The 17,802-nt window shown below is 35.4% G+C and overlaps 1 protein-coding gene across 1 annotated transcript; it reads right to left on the minus strand.

The window, feature by feature from the left end:
- Positions 1 to 559: 559 nt before the first annotated feature.
- On the minus strand, positions 560 to 17,069 carry CILP2 (cartilage intermediate layer protein 2). The gene is made up of 8 exons (XM_072404591.1): positions 16,865 to 17,069; positions 10,622 to 10,891; positions 8,690 to 8,869; positions 8,173 to 8,322; positions 6,980 to 7,258; positions 5,298 to 5,406; positions 4,263 to 4,420; positions 560 to 4,179 (listed from the first exon to the last, which is right to left on the minus strand). Exons 1-8 carry the CDS (start codon positions 16,917 to 16,919, stop codon positions 1,790 to 1,792), a joined length of 3,591 nt encoding a protein of 1,196 aa, XP_072260692.1. The 5' UTR covers positions 16,920 to 17,069; the 3' UTR covers positions 560 to 1,789.
- Between the last annotated feature and the right edge of the window lie 733 nt (positions 17,070 to 17,802).

Below are 17,802 nucleotides of genomic sequence, written 5' to 3' on the forward strand. Positions count from 1 at the left end.
AAAAAATTTCATGAAAAACGATGGATCACTTTTGGTACAGAAATCTAGACCTCAGTGTAACGCTCAGGAGGTTAAAGGACATTTTAATGGAAGAAATGGAATTACCCTGTAAAATCCTGTGAAGCATTATTCATAGAATAAAAAAAGATTTTTTTGGGCAAGCTGTCAGTGGGACACATTTTAGTCATTTGGGTCTTTCAGTCAGATAAATATGAAATATTGAGTATTTATATTATGCAGTGTTCTTTCCAGCTAGCAGAATATTTCCAAGACTCCTGTTTCCATGAAAAGTACTATTTCACTCTCAGCTATGTTAACGGCAGTTCACAGAACCTGTAGCCAAAACATGTTGGTAATACTTTTGGATAGAGTGTGGAATGATCAAAGCTGTTGGGGGCTGTGAAACAAAGTTCCTTAGACCAGAAATAAACTTAAAAAAAAAATGTGAGCAGGTAGGTTCATTATTGCAGAAGTGACATGCTATGTCTTTTCAAGTGTTTATGGGGGTTTTGTGGGGGTGCTGTGTGTTTGTACCTCCTCTCTGCCACATTCCTTTGTTTAAAATGCCTTTATAAACCCTAAAACTCATACAAAAGCTGTATGGGCTTTTAAATGTGTTTAAAATTATTATCAGAGTTGACTTAGCCTAAGGGTTTGCATATATTTGCCTCTAACACATTTACCCATAATCAGGGTAAGGGGTGGGGGTTTGCCAGTGAGAGATTTTTTTAATTTTATTATCTATTGCAGGTACCTTAAAAACTAAGTTTATTAAAACATATACTACAAAAACCAGGAAACAAATACATTTTTTTACAATTGAACAGTAAATAAAAAAAATGTGAATAATAAGGGGATACTTTTTCCAGTTATCCAGAAGACTGGAATTGCCAAAAACCTAAAACCTTCAATAACAATGTTTAAGGAAGAAATACCAAAACTGGTGAGCATATAGTGAAACCTGCTTAACTATTAGTTTCAAATTTTTTTTTTTTTTTTTTCAAAGATTTCTTATTTACCATTCAGTTGAAGTCCTGCACGAGAATCTTTTTTTTTGTTTTAATCTGGGAAGGACAAAAATCCTGTGCTTTTTTTTTACATAGATGTAACTTTTTTTTTTTTTTATTGAAATCATCTCTAAGTGTCTGTATGCGGATCCAGTACTAGTATTTTGGCATGCAAAGTCAATTTCATCTGTCTTGTGCAGATCTGGTCCACACCTTTACTCCCAGTCCAACAAAAAGGAATGTTAGACAAGGATGGGGAAGAGCAACTTCCAAAATGAGGTTACATTTTGAATATTAGAACATCTTCACTTTCAGAGACCTGGGATACATTGGAAGCAAGCTATGAAAACATACAGGTGACCACTACACTGTGACTGATGGTTGATTACTTTGATGTCAGTACAGACTTGTGTTACATTTGTGAAGATATAACGTGTAAGAAACAGTCTTATCGTCACTGATTCCTGTTAAGGTATTTTCTAAAATAAAGTATTAGTGCATCCAAAAACTTATATTTCAGCTTTAGTAGTTGCTGGTAAGTTACAGGTTTCTTATAAATCATGCTCATGCTCTGTGCTTTTGTTCCCAAGATTTTATAACTTATAGAAATAGAAGAGCCATAAAATGTAGATCTTAATGTGTAAGTCCCCAAGATGTAAAAAAAACACCTTTAACATAACAGTTCACTTTTAAGATGCCTGACACCTTTGATCAGAGGTAACTGGGTACTTTTTTGAGTTTAGAAAAAATTTTAACTCAATGTTGTCGTTGTGAAACTAGTTTCATCTTGATCGTGTCAATGTCTGTCTTCTCTGACTGGCAGGAGGCCTCCTGGCTTGGGTAAACGATGGAGATTGAACAGCAGGATAAGGCACAACTCGTGCAGGTTTTCCTCTTTGTTCATTTTCCTGCATGTTGCGTCGGATCTCAAGCAATGTTTCACTGGGTCTATTTAGCAAGCGCTGGAAAAAGCTTTCTCCTGTGACTGGTTTCTCCTGGCAACGAAAAGTGACAGCAGTACCTACTTGAGATTTCATTTCTCTAGAGAAACCATCAGATGTACCATCAAAACATCTGCCAATGGCAATTTCTTTTGCCAGCCGTGGGTTCTGGTCAGTAACTGTGTAAATTCCATAGTTGTGCCCCAATGGGTCAACTGGTGCCAACATATTAAATGTCTCAGTATTGTTTCCTAGTGCAAGAGGTGGATGGCGATGCAGATAGTCTTCTAGAAGTCTGTTGACCTTTGTAACACGACAGCTTCCTTGAGGTGTTACAATGACTAAAGTTCGGTCTACTAAATTTTGGTCAAACAGCATTCCACTACATTTGAATTCTAGACAAGCTGCTGAATTGCCTTTCACTTCCAGGTCCCTTACACTCCTCGTGTCTCTTAGTCCATATAACTTACCTACTGTGTGGGTGTGAGTCCCTCCAATGTTTCTTGTTCTAACTATATATTCCTGTGGTCCCTGTATTTCGATCTTTATGTAACAGGCACGGAACTCTTGTGGATTTGGCCACCAGGACAGGTAGCTACCAATCCATGAAGTCAAGTCTGACTCATCAAAGGGTACAACATTATACTCATATTTATCCTCTTCCACTCTAAAAAAACGAAAGTGATTGTCTGAAATAGAAGCTTTCTCACATGCTTGTAAATTTCTGTAAGCATATATGGGGCCATGGGTTTCTGCAAAATTGTTTGGGTTTGGCTTGGCCAGGTTAATTTTAAAAGCTGTTTTTTTACCAGCAGAATCTTCGTGATCTGTTCGTTGATAGTTCAGTTTTGATAAATAGGGCTGAGTAACTCCAACTACATTGGGATTTAATTTAGGGGAAGATGGGGCAGCTTCGAGCTCTTCGCCACCCATTGTAGCACTGACATAGGCAGAATAAGCATTTGGCTGCACAGCATCACAGAATGCAGGGAGGCAGGCTCCATTTTTCCCGGTTACCACACTGTCAAACCTACCCCATGCTCTGGGGTTTGATGAAAATCCTGGCATAGGTTCTAAATTTATTAGTGTCACAACAATCCCTTCTAGCTGTTCATTAGGCATAAATTTCTCATTCATGAAGGCCCGTACCTTGACAAAACATCTCCTAAACTCTGGTACATCTAAATTAAAAAGTCTTCTCTCCCGTATTTCCAATTGTCCAATTAAAAAAGACCTCTCTTCCCTTCTTCTCCTTTTGTCCCCAACTTGCAATTTAAATTTACTTTCTTCTTCCCAAAGACCTGTCTGTGGGTTTAAAGACCAGAGTTTCATTTCTTTGACATGTTGAGGCATCTTAATTTGTTCTACATCCAATCTCACCTCTAGTTTTCCAGTCTGGAGAAGGGAATTAGTATTGTTCTCCCGAAAGTCCAAATGAAACATTCCATAGGTCCTGAGCGGGGAAATATTTCCATCTCTGCTAACAAAATTTAAATCACTTGAAGCAGCGGAGGCAGAGCTAATGTTTCTAGGGTCCAAGAAGGTTAAACTGGCCTTAACCATACTGCTGTAGGATTCTCCAGAAGTCCTACTGAATGCATTGGGCGGTATTACAATCTCCCCAATAGGGTCCTTACCAAGTAATTCCCCAAGAGAAAGTACATTGGTCACTGCCGGATTCAGATCAATTGGGTCTTTTCTCCTCATGACTTTCAAATCCTGATAGACAGTATTTCCTTTTGGATCAAATGGAATAACTTTTATAGTCTCAACAAATTTTTCCTGACTATCCACAAATGTAACCACCAATCTTTTAGTTCCCTCTGGAACCTCCAGTATGAAATCCCCTTTATAGCCAGTATATCCCATGTTTTCTCCACTCACAATGATTTGCCCAAACCGAAGTGGTTCTCCCGTGTCATATGCAGTCACCCTTCCACGAACCATAACCTTATGTCGGGGGCACTCAGCACAGCCACATTCTACTACGACCATAACAGGGAGAGTATATCCTAGACATTTCACCTCTTGCAGTTTCATTTGTTTGACTCCACAGCAGTAATTTGTTTTATCTTTACACTGGAGAGCTGAGTTTAGGTTTTCCACACATTGGGAATTAGGACACATGCCTACATTGTAGAAAAATGAGGCAGTTGTATTTTGGAAACAATCCATTGGTAGCTTGATTAAATGCTCATCTGGAGACTTGTTACAAAGAGATTCACTTTTCCCTAGAACAAAAATAAAAAATAGTTTTAAAAAATTTTAATTGCAAGAAATTATGTACTAGTAAAAAAATATAGTCATTAATTACCTATGACCTTAAGATGGGCTACAGAGGATCTGATAACTCCTACTCCATTGCTGGCTTTGCATTGATATGTCCCAGCATGCATGGCTTGAATGTTTCTTAAAGTTAGACTTTTGTCATACTTGAGTTTAGTTTTGTCCAATAAAGTTCCATTATGATACCTGTACCAGAAAGCAAAATTTTCAGTAACATGCTTTAGTAGCGTCAGAAAGTATTTTTAGGAATCATGTAACCATTAGGGGCCACTTATTTAATAGAGTAACGGAATAATAATATATTTTGCATTTGTGCATTACTACGTATTAGTGTACTAGTGTCTCTGTTCTCGCTTTGTGTTCCTTCTGGTGAGAGTACGCTTTTTTTTGTCCTGGTGATTTCTTTTACAAAGTGACAAAGGCACAAAGTAAGCAGTAACCCTATTTCAGTTGGTATGAGGGCAATATGTAAGCGAAAATCCTGCAATGAGATAACCTATTCTAGAAACATCATTAAAAACTCTATTTTTAGGAGAATTTACAGTTTAACTTTCTTGCTGCCAAGAACAAAAGCTTACAAACTTAGCATTGCATTGCATTTGCATTGTCTTCTAAATACACTCTTGACCATTGTAGTGCCTGGTATTGGGTATACATTTGTTTGGCGGACTGTGGGATCTAATGTAAATGTGCTTCGAAGTCATCCATTCACACCTATCAACCACAGAGTACATTACAATCAGTGTGCTGTTTACTAAAAATTGGGTGTGATAAGCAGTAGCACAAAGATCATTAGGCATAAAAAATTGCAGCTAGTAATATTTTATTCTACAGGGTCTCTGTTTAAGAATTTATGTAGATATCTTAAATCCATTAATATGCAATATTACAAAAAAATGTGCCTAAAAGCAAGCAGCTGTTTTCCACAATGTAATAACGGTCTGTCACTGAAAATATAATCTCTTTTTTTCTGTTGTAGCCTTACAATATTTGTGCACCATCCAGCTTCAATCAAGCTACAACTGTTATGCAGCAATTCATACAATATATATTTTTTTCTTACCAATAGTATTTAGTGGGAATAGGATTTCCAGTTGCTTCACAACACAGAGTCACTTTGTGTCCTAGCCTTCTGATTTTTGAGTAGGGATTTTGTACTATGTATGGTTTTTCTTTAAAAAAAAAAGAAGAAAATATTTGTTCAGTACTACAACCGAAGTCACAACAGCTGACATTGAACTGTCGTATTTAAAGTGTTGAATGTTTAAGTATCATAAATTATTATTATCTTTTTAGGAAACGTACATTGTAAGTTTATTGTTAGTTTACATTATTCTACCAATGTGGTCTGTTAAATCTATTTGAGCCCAAAACATTCTCTGAAAACTTCTATGTCAGTTTTCCCTTTTAGTTTTGGAGAGGAATCATTCTATCTCCTTTTTGTATCCTGGCCTATTTCTACTCCTCCAACTTTACTACCGCTGCTTCACATTTGTTCTTCAAGCAGGACACCTTTACTCATGGTTACGTACATGCCTCATGCTACAATTTCCACTATCAACTGGTATGTAAGCATGCACTAACTTTGAGGTTCATTTTTAAATAAAAGTGTGTAAAGTAAGTGTAGCCACCCTCCACACCCTACACACCCTCCTCCACATGATCTACAATTTCTACCATGTTAGCTGCGTGATAGGTCACAGCTAAAATATACTGGAACGCTGTACAAGGTGAGCAACAATATATAAATACATATAAATATATATATATATATATATATATATATATTATTGTTATTATTATTGTTAATAATAATAAACAGGAATTTTATAATGCCAACATAATACAGGGCGCCGTACATTCAATAGGGGTAGCAAATGACAGACACAGGAGGAGAAGAGGACTTAACCCCGAACATCTTACAATCTAATATATATATATATATAAATATAAGGATTAAACTTTAATCATTAATTTAAATCAAATTAAAAAAAAATAACACAATTTAAAAAAATTAATCTGAAAAAAATTCCTTATAACTTCATAACAGAAAGCTAAAAGTATGCCCAAGTGAGCTTCCATTCTCCCTGCCCTTTTTGTGGTCTATGAAAATCCCTATCAGTAACAGTAAAATTACGGGAGCCTCATGGCTATCCAACCCTTTACAGATCGTGTTCACTATACTAAGTTAATTTTCACTTAGCTTAGTAACTGTGTTAAACTGCACTGATTTCAATCCAGCAAAGCTTCAACTCATTCACTAAGCAAAATGAATATTTACCTTGCAAAATGAACATGCTCCTTTAATAAGCATCACTGACTTAAATTTGAATTTATATTAAAAAAAAGTATGTTAGCTTGAGTTTTAATTTACAATATGCAGTTTCTGTAGTTGTAGGTTGCAGGGTGTGTGTAGACAGGTTGTTTCCTGATTCAATCACCATATCAAACAACTTCACAAACTGTTTGATGTCTATTGGGAATCTATATACAGGATATTGTAAGCATGGCATTTAGATTTGGTTATGCAAACTTCTCAGTGAGTTGATGATTTTCAGAATGATAAACTCCTACATTTTTTATTAAAGGAAGTATAATGACCTATATTAACCAATAGGAATCAATATATCATGTACTCATGTGACTTGTTCCTACGGGTTGCTGTACTTCAGAGTTGTTCCTTGCACATCCTCATTTAAAAACCTGTGATTCTGTTTTATATACCTCTATGTATGGCTAACTTACCTAATTTCTTTAAAGCAGCTTCAAAAAAGGAGATGTTAGGTTCTTTCCTAATGCTTTGCAAAGTTACAGAAGAGAATCCATCCATCTTTACAGTTATGTTTGAGGTGTCCATGCAGAGTCCATTTAAAGTAAACAAGCCATGTTGGTCTGTTGCCCCAAGGATCTTCCTATTCATGAATACTTTGGCATTCTGAAGGACAAAGCCATGTATGCTCTGTATCTTACCCAGCAAAGTATGATTGCTACAACGGCACCCAGGACACAGCAATTCTGAATTTCCTGTGAAAAAAATGTAATCTTTAAATAGCTAATCTTGTACATTGCACAGATTAGGGCTAGTGACACATTTGTTAAATTCTAATTAACTTGGATCTGTTGATCAATCAGCAAAAATGCCAATAGCTATGTATTACATGGACCTACTGGTAAGATATAATTCAGATAGAATGCTTAGGTAGGCCCCCACATTAATGCCAGTCTTTAAGGCATATATTTATTATTATTTATTAATAATAATAATAATAATACTATATTACCATAAAATTCAAACAAATTTAGTCTAACTAATAAATTGACACACTTTTTTATTTGATTGTAGAGTTTCTGTGCCATCTTCTTTGGATTTTTCAACACCTATAGAGTGTAATAGCTTTCCTAAACAATCAATTAAAATCTTTATAAAGTAAGATATCACACTGCATAGTTGCCTATACATTTAAAGAAGATTGTACAATCAAGTTGTAATATTTCCAGGTAGCTTTAAAATTGCAATTTGTAAGAAAAAAATGTAATTACATTATAAGAATTTTTTGAACTACATCTTATAATATAACTTGCATACTAAAATAAAATATATATAATGGAAGATAACTGTACATGCTTTTTCCAAGCATCCAATCAGATAATATTTCTATTATATAGCCTTTGCTACAAAAACAGTGAACAGAATTTAAAGCTGAGCTCCAACTTTACATTCATTCTTGCAAAGTTGTACAGGTTCCTCCCCTGTACTGAAATTGCTTATTCTGATTTCACTGCATACAGTGAGTTTATAAAAAATGTATTAAATGCTGCAGCATTTCCTTCCAACCTCTTTAGGAAGCTATGTACAGCTTCACAAGCACAAAAAGAGAGGCTTGTATTGCTAATACTCTTTCTGTTGCTTTTTTAAAATAAGATTGCTATCTCCTCACCTCTACAAGGGTTTCTCCCACACTTCTGAATTTGGAAGGAATGCCCTGAACAAGAAGTTGCATTATTGGAACAGACCCGATGCCTCACACTTTTACCTCCCCCACAAGTCTTTGTACAGGGTGTCCAAGCGCTCCAAGAGGACCATCTTCCTGTTAAAAGAGTATAAGAATACATTACTATTGCAATATATATTCCAGTATTGCCTTTTTTCCATAACAGCAATTAGTTTATTGGATGTAGTTATTAAAAGTATTATTTTGGATTCTGGATAAAGCAGTTACACTATAAAGGCTTGGATTAATTTAACAGGTAGCTGACTCTTTGTTAATAACTAATGCTTTGGAGGAAAAGTAATGGGAAAACCCTACTAAAAAAAGTCAATGGGAAAAAGTATTTTAAAATAGTGGCCAATGAAAAGGCTTCCTTTCTACACCCCTATCCCCATAAAATATAAATGTTAGGTCCAAATTTATTGTTTCTGGATCATTTAATTTTATTAGTTCTTGTGATTCTCACCAACACATGGGAAAACACAGACCCTTCGATCTGTGGCTTCTCCTAAACATTTATCCAGGTTAAGTGTAACCGCGGGCTGCATAGACATACAGGAACGTCGTCTTATCTGTATTCCCATTCCCCCACAGCTTGTCGCAGAGCAGGTACTCCATGGTGTCCAGTGGGACCAGTAAAGCAGATCTGTCATGGTATAAAGTGACATTAGTTACATCATCATGTTATATACATATATACATATATATGCGCTATGTACCATTTACTTCTCACATGCTCTATCTGATCCCTTTTTATCTGTATTTTTTCAGAGTTTTATTCACAGTACCCATATTTATAGGTGTTTTTATAATCAAAGACTTTGTAGCCAGATACCTAATACTCCAAGAATAAAGCTACGTACACACTTCCAATTATTATCGTTGGTAAACGAACGACGAACAATCCTGCACGATATCTGCGAACGATCGTATAGCACCAATCCTGTACATACAGATAACGACACGATCGTTCGTAGATATTGTACACACAATAGATGCGATCGTTTGAGCGATACAAGAAGTGACGTGCACGACAGGACGTGAACGAACGTTCGTTCATCACGCATGCTCATACCATGGACGATCAATGAACGATCGTACACACGAACGATGGTCAACGATCGTCGTCCAATCCGATCCGCCGGTCCGGTCGTTCATTTCCAACGACTTTCCTCGTTCGTCGGCGTCGTTGGTTACTTTTTTTACGAACGATTTTTGCCCAATCGATCGTTCGTCGTTCATTTTGAACGATAAAAATTGGAAGTGTGTACGCAGCTTTACAGATCTCAAGGACTAAGATCCTTTTGGTTTACAGAAGCTTTTCTCTCTGTGGATTTTAGAACATGTTTTAGGGAATCAACACAATATAGGATTCGATAATTGTAAGTTTTGCAGATTGCCATTGGAACTGTACAAGATAAAAAAAAATTGAATTAAGTGATTTAGGGATTTGCCTATTTTGTAAACTTATTTGCTATGGATGAGCATTTAAACCTTGCATTTAAAGATGTCATTATATTCAGTACTTTGATAATTCTATAGCATTTTTTATATTTTTCTTTCCTTTTATAGGTAATAGGGTGATGAGACCCTCTATACATTCTGCAGCACAACATAATGTATTTAAAAATTCTGTCCATAATCTGCTAACAGGGGACCTTTGTTACAAATCAGCCGTTGTAGGCAGTAGTAGGCTACCCTCCTCCAGCACACATATACACACATCGATATCTTTAAAAAAAATTATAATGACGGCACACAGGAGTCCTTGGGATTTCCATAAAAATTGCAGTAAATCAAAGTACTGAAATATATATCAAGTGGTAGATGGAGCATGGAGGTCACAGATGTGAACTTTGATGGGGTGAGAGGTTCAAGAGTTGAGGTGAGAGTAACCTATCGATTCAAATGAGACAAAAGGGATAGCAAGTGTTAAGTCACCTGAACATGATTGGATATGTGCGCAGTAAGTTGGTTGTTGGGATCATTGGATGATTAGGGTATATGTGACAAATTGTGGTTGGAACAAACTAAGTTATACATCCAATGAGTAAAGCACTGTGTTCATAATTCATCTACATGTAACAAGCTGTTTGGAGACATGGGTATGAACAGGAGCATACTAGAAGATGTGGGGGTGAAGTAGGGGTCACTCGAAGATATGTAGGCTAGGGGAGCCCCGGGGTCACCAGTAGTGTTGGAGTCCCAGGTGACATTGTACAGGACGGAGTTCTCCTTATTGGTCATGGCATTTACTCAAAACATGCCAGCAGGGTCCCCAGAGAGGTGAATGTTACACTAACCATCTATCAACTATCAAAAATAGAAACAACTAATGGGAAATATTCAGCAATGCAAATGGAAAGGTGAGTATTCAAGGGTATGATTATCTACTTACCATGTGGACACTGAAAGCGAACATGGTAGTTAGAACAATTGTAACCTTTTTGCTGCTCTTTGTTGATGCACCAAAAGCCTTTCTCTGGGTCAGAGTGTACAATTTCTTTTGTGTCCTTTGGTGTGGCCCATTCTGTTGTTCTGGCTTCAATGGCAATAGGTCTGAGGCACAAACGATGTGGATAATAAAAACGAATGGCTTCTATGGTTTCATAATCTCCATCACCTCCTGGATGGTCTACATTAAACCATGAAGTCCAATCTGTAGCACCTAAGATTTAAAACAGAACTTGTAAAAGTGTTGTACACTGACAGTAAACTAATATGAAACCCTAGTTGGCTAGTTAAACCTAATTTAAAAATCTTGGATCTTAGTATCTCTTACCCTGCCAATCAAAAATGCTGAAAAGTGATGGGCACAGCATAAAAAACTGGAATTAACGACACACATTGTAGGAATTCACTAACAGAGAGAGCTAGTGATATTTTTTCTGTCAAATATTCTCTTAAATGAAAACGAAATATTATATTGAAGCTGGAAAACTTAACATAATGTCTTATTTTAAAGTCAAGGTTCACCACATCTGCTGCTACTTCTAAAAAAATAAACCTATTAATTCCCCAATTTCATATTTTTTAAGTATAAAACAGTATTACAAAACCATTAGTTGAACAACTTGGGGTATTTAGATGACTGAGCTTAAAGTGGTCATCTAAAGGTGTCTAAAGCACACATTTCCACCTTCCTCCATGAGATAAATTTTAGCATGAAATGGTTTTGCAGCTACTTGGAAATTTCAGAGATGTGGTTCTAGGATCATTTTCCAAAACTTAACAAATCAGCTTTAGGTTAGCCGAGCTTTAAAAAAGTTGTGCACTAAATATAAAAAATGGCAACAGCATTAAATCACAAGTATTCTCTTAAAATGAATGTAATTCTTTAGTCATTCTGGATGTTACAACATTTTATTTAATTGAATGATTTTGACATCTTCCATGTTTGTAAATGTCCATACTCAGTTTCTTGGCTTTACAGTAGATGAACAATAAATCCAGCCTGAAATCAAGTCATCCATGTACAGACAAAATGCTTTACATTAGCAGCTGTGGCTATGGCATGACATTTCTATCAGAGAATAATGGTATGTGTCAAATGCAGGAAACAAACTTCCACTACAATTCAAATTTTAAAAGGAAACTAGCATAAGGAAACATCTGTTATTCCAAAACTATGTATACATTTTTATCCATCAGTAAGATTGAGGATTTCTTTGTATTTATTCAAAACAATGAATTTCCTATTTTTTATTATAAGCTGCCATATAGATCTGAAATTCAGATGTTGCTTCTATAGTAACTTAGTATACCTATAGTATACAGCATCTTCCAATAATGTTATCAAAAAGGGTTGAGCCATTTACTATTCATACTTTGTAGAAAATTATTAAAGATGACCCTAATGCAAAACTAAAATGCCACCGTGTCTTAAAAAACACAAAAAAAACCCATACTAAAATATTGCCAATAATTTTGTATCGCCTCTTTTACCAATCACCGTACCAAATACAATATGTTCTAACAATATACTCTCAATCAAGTGCTACAAAAAAAGCAAATTATCATCATTAAAAGGCCATTCTACCGTGGTTGTTAACCTCATCAAATTAAATCAACTGAAACTCTCTTTTGTCTATTACAGACAAATATAAAAAACAATTGTTACCTATTAATTCATGGCAACAATGCCGGATTTCCAAAGAGTCAGTTGTATTCACTGCCCCTGTATTGATAATAAGAACCTGTCATACATTCATACTAAGCAGGACTACTGTCAATGGGTACATAACCATGTATTACTTACCCGTCTCAAAATCCCATCTAGTGTCCCCAACATAAACAGATTTTGTCTGAACAATCTCCTGTAGCGGTCGGCTGAAGCACATACTTGACCGATAGAGAGACCTGCACCACTGAACTCCCTCCTCCTCGAGGAAGCCCAGTGGTGCAAGCGTCTCCATCGGTCAGGTATGTGCTTCAGCTGACCGCTACAGGAGATTGTTCAGACAAAATCTGTTTATGTCTGCCTCGCTACCTGCCTCTCTACTTGTCTCCTGACCTCATTATGTGGAGAGATCTACATTTTCATGGCTTTGGATGTAAGTGATTTTGTATATTTGTACATGATTGATTTGATTAAATATATTATATTTTTTGTATTTGTATATGTTTGTATTTATTTATAGAAAATTCCTCCCAGAAAAGTGGACTAGATCCACGAAACACATTGAGAATATTACATGCATATGTGTCTGCATGCTTTTTTGTAAGATTGTGATTTTAATAAACATATAAAAGTTTTTTTTTAAACTAATTTGTATTGTGGAATGCTTAAATTGCAGTATTATTGCAGACCAATTTGTACAGAGATATATTCTTGCCATTAATGTCCCCTATTGCTTTGGTTAGAGGAATAAATATTTGCTTTTTTTGGGATGTGACATATATATTTTGTAGTAATCTGTAGGAAATCATGTGTTTGTTTTTATAGTTATTATTATTATTGATGATTATGTACAGTTAATGTTATTTTGGTTATTTATCTTATGTTTTAAATATGCAAGATGTAAATGGTACTATTTAAATGTGTCATAAAAGTGGTCAATATTCCTTGGTTGTCTTGGTTGGGGGAAGTGGAATGGAGTAATGGAAGGGTGGGGAGTGGAGAAGGTAGAGAAGAGGACTGGGTTAGTATTGGTAAATGGGGTGGTGAGCATTCTAGCTACCTGGTCATGTAACTGAGGACACAACAGGAAATTACAGGACATCTACTGTACTGGCAAAGCCGGAAACGTGTATAAAGAGACAAAAACTGTACCACAAGATTTGTCCACTGAGATAGAATCTCAGTATCGGTATCGGTATACAACGAATAATAAATGTTTACATCATTACACAAAGTAGTAGGATATAGCATAGAACGTGAGAAAATACCATAAAGTCATTTAGACCACAACTTCAGATCTCCATACAGCAACACAGTGTTGGGCAATTGTTCCAGCACCTGTCTCCAGCCATGCAGAGGTAGTAAAATGATCTCCTGACAGTCTGTACAATGTCAGTAGCATGAAAGCTGTAAGAAGGTAGCCCTGGCAAAGGACCCACACACATAAGCACTGGAAATGGTCAGGCTTAGAGTTATGACTGACAACAAAGAGGATGGGAAGATGGCAGCTCCTGGTCCATGAATCCAGTGGTTTCTGGATAGGTCAGCAGATGCATTGATGGAAGCTTCATTGTGGTCATGCAACATCAGAATGTGTTGTAATTTACAGGTCGATTTTTTTTTACTGCAGATTAAGATTTGCATTGAGATATCTATAAGAAAGTCCAGGAGATTTACATTTTAGAAGTCAGTAATCACTGCAGTTTTTTGATGGGTGTAGGATTTTTTTTTTGACAGAGTTTCTATAAATAAAGGCACATGATAATGCAGCAATGCCTACATTTAATAATAAACCCAAACTTTACATAAGTTAATATGAATAATATTAATATGAGTTAATATGTAGCATTGTGTCCATTTGGGGTAACTCTAGTTCTTAGTACGAGTTCTTAGTTGATAGTTCTTAGTACGAGCACAAGGATGAATTATGTCCTAAGTGGACCAATTTAATGGACAATCATAATCTCACAGGTGACTGGGCTGGGAATTTCCTGCTGGGGCTACGGGTAACATTAACAATAAAAAGTAAGAAAATTAACACTTAGTATTTATAATGGAGAATGGATATCAATATCTTCTCTGTTGTACTCCAATTGGGTTAAACACTTTGTGGCCTACATCACATTTATTAAGCACAATTGCAGTGTGGAGCCTGCTGTTCCAATAAAAAGAACTTCATGACTGATGACCAGAATATTTATAAATGCTCATGAATTTGAAGGGAACTTGAGACTAAACATTTTTTTAATTTTGGATAGAGTGGGGTTGAATTGAACCCCTGTCTGGTTTTCCTTATTTTCTGCTCAGTGACAATGATTTTACCATAAAGGATATAAAATCTGGGATCTATCCTTCCTTTACTGTATTAATTGTAATAAATGTCTGTATTGTTATTAGGGAGTTTTGCTAACCTAATGTCTGGTAAAAGGTTGTCTGCAAAGACAGAGGTAAATCCCTCTAACTGAAGTCCAGATAGGAGTAACAAACAGAGATGGATTGTATACCTTTCCCAATCTATTCTATCGCAATGTATCTATGCTTTACAGACACTAGGACATATGTCCTAACCATAGGTTTTAGGACAAGAAAACTCCTGTTCACATTGGGCCTGATTCATTAAAGCTACCTGTGACTTGGGAAGATAGACTATCATGGGCGAACCTGGGTGATCCTGCAAACCTGGATCCAGGACTGAACACATTTGCCAACTAATGGCAAATGATTTTAAAGAAATTCATTTCAGGTTTTCTAGATTACCAGGGTTCTCTTTTGTCCAAGAAAGCTCATAAGGAGTTGTGAAAGTTTATCAAGTTGCCTAATGGGCAATATCATCTTGCACTGAACCAGAGTAAAGTTACAGGGATTCAGGGGTGAGTTCTAATAACCCAAAGATATACCAAGCTGTATAGTAGTATCAGACCACAGGCATTTCGGGAAAACAACATTGTGCATTGGAAAGAAGATTCCTAAACACTAGCTTTATTGCCATTGGTTTGCACATTACTTATTTAGCTTTAAAAAATCTTTATTAGACAGCTAGCACTCATGGAGACAAATAATATTCTTGATTAGGAGAAAAACTAAGATAACGTAATGTAAAATCTAGTAAAAAAGCAAAATATTTATAGTCAGAACAACAAGACAAAAGAATATCAACACTTTGTAGCTGAAGGATACCAGATGGCTGTCAAAGGTAGATGTGTTTTTATTTTGTTTCCTGTTATACAGTTTTTTTTACCTCTTTATTTTGAACTCTTTTTAATGTTTTTCTCCTTTCTCTCGTTTATTTTTACTTTATAAAAAAAATAGCGTGGATTAGTTAAGCATAAATATGTTTTGTTTTTGAAAATCTGCTAAATATGGGTACTTACTTTAGCTACTGGTCTGACTAATGACTATTAACATAACTGCTTAGATCTCTATAACTCTATATCAATAAACTGGCATTGGTATTGTAAGGATAATTGGAATGTGGAAATGTATAAATCATTTTAACACATAAATTGGCCATACCAGAGTCCAGACCCTAAGTTCATGACTTTTAATGACTGGCAAGTTAAAACATATTCCAATTTTATTCTTAAATTAACAGCCTAAATGGTATTTCTCCTATCTCAGGTGCCACCATCACATTAAGAAGCAATCTGCTCTGCCCATACCCTCTATAAGTAAACAAAGAAGTCAACCAAGTCTTTAATCCTAACCTTTTTTTATACCAACTTTTACAGTATTTAAAACTTTAGTGTCATGTATTGTTTTTTTCTATTTCTATATAGGTTCAACTGTTGTCAAACTGCAACTAATAGAAATATTGTTACTGGAAGTGACTGTAACATTGGTAGTTGTGCTTGTAGTATCACATTATTTTATTATAAACATGTTCTTTTACATCAAAATCTGTAAATGTATATTATATGAAATGTCTTACCATAGTTGACACACAACATCACACCATATTTGTTGAATATTTGTTAAAATATATTATACTGTATAATAATAATCTTAAATTATTGATCTGACCAGAAAAGATACCTATACAATGCAGCTGAATACTGCACCTAGAAACTATGTAAAGCAAAACTAAACAAAAAGCAAATCTGTAAAATGTTAGTGCAAAGTTAAAAATTTAATCAATTCCAACATAGGTGATCACAAAATATATAATTATTTCTTACATTTCTTTCTTTTCTTGTAAAATTACCCAGGAATGGCAATTTAAAGTTATATATTACACCTACTCATATTATAAAGATATAGATTTTTGCACACATACACAAATCAATGAGGCATTTTTTTAAAGCAGTGAGAGCAGTGAACTTTTACAAAACACTTACTGGTAATAAATTAATGGATGTGATTTTAAATACATGCACCAAAGATTCATATTCAGGGATTGATAAATGTCAGATTCTGTGATATATATATATATATATATATATATATTCATATAAACAAATTTAACCTTTGTTGGCTTTTAATTCACATTTCATTTCATTTAGGACATTTGATTCTTTCACTTACCTAATACAGAAGAGAAAAGTACACACAGCAGCAGTGCAGGATGACAAGCTATCATGTCTGCCCAGTATAAAATGGAATAATCTGGATGTTGGTCTGTCTGGTAATGATTGGCAGAAAGTTCCACAGGGTAGCTGAATATAAAGCTTCATCCAGCCCCAAGCTGAGGGGGTCTCCAAGCAGGGGTGAAATAGGAGACCAGCAAAGGTGTGAGTAGAACTGGAGGCAACTCAAAATGTAAAACAACACTGTTATGTGTCTGTGGCACACTGCTATTTTCATTATTTTTTTGTCTAACTTATTAGGTTCCTTTTTGCTTTCATACAAGTTTTTTTTTGTTGTTTTCTTTTCCCATTTTCTTTAAATATTAACATTTTTTGTTCAAGACAAGCAGTTTACTGACTTGTGTCAAACTCACATAGAATGGAAAATACCGCCTCTGCTCTAGCACATAGTTATCAACTCTGACTGTCACTTGAGACTTGGCAATATACTTTTGTACAATGCTGTTCATTAACACAGTATACTACTAGTAACACTTCTATGCAGAAAAAAATATATTTGAAAGACCTTTTTATTGTAGTTGTCTCTAAGCACTCAGTGTTTTTTTTTAAGTAAAATTTCTAATTCTACGTGGGAAAATTCCTGACGTATACAGCAATATTTTAACTCTGCCTAACATTCAGATGGTGACAACGGCTAGGCTGAGATAATGGGCGTGATTTAAAAAATCTCTCCAAGGATGGAGATAATACACTTTCAACAGTGAAGCTAGGTGATCCAGAAAACCTGGAATGGATCTGATCCAGGATTCAAAATATTTGCTAGCAAATGACTGAAGAACTCCATTCCAGGTTTGCTGGATCACCCAGCTTCACTGATGAAAGTGTATCCTCTCCAGCCTTGAAGAGCTTTAATAAATGTTAGCCTGCTGCAGGCTG

The sequence above is a fragment of the Pyxicephalus adspersus genome, chromosome 3 (assembly GCF_032062135.1).
Source record: "Pyxicephalus adspersus chromosome 3, UCB_Pads_2.0, whole genome shotgun sequence".
Taxonomy (NCBI): domain Eukaryota; kingdom Metazoa; phylum Chordata; class Amphibia; order Anura; family Pyxicephalidae; genus Pyxicephalus; species Pyxicephalus adspersus.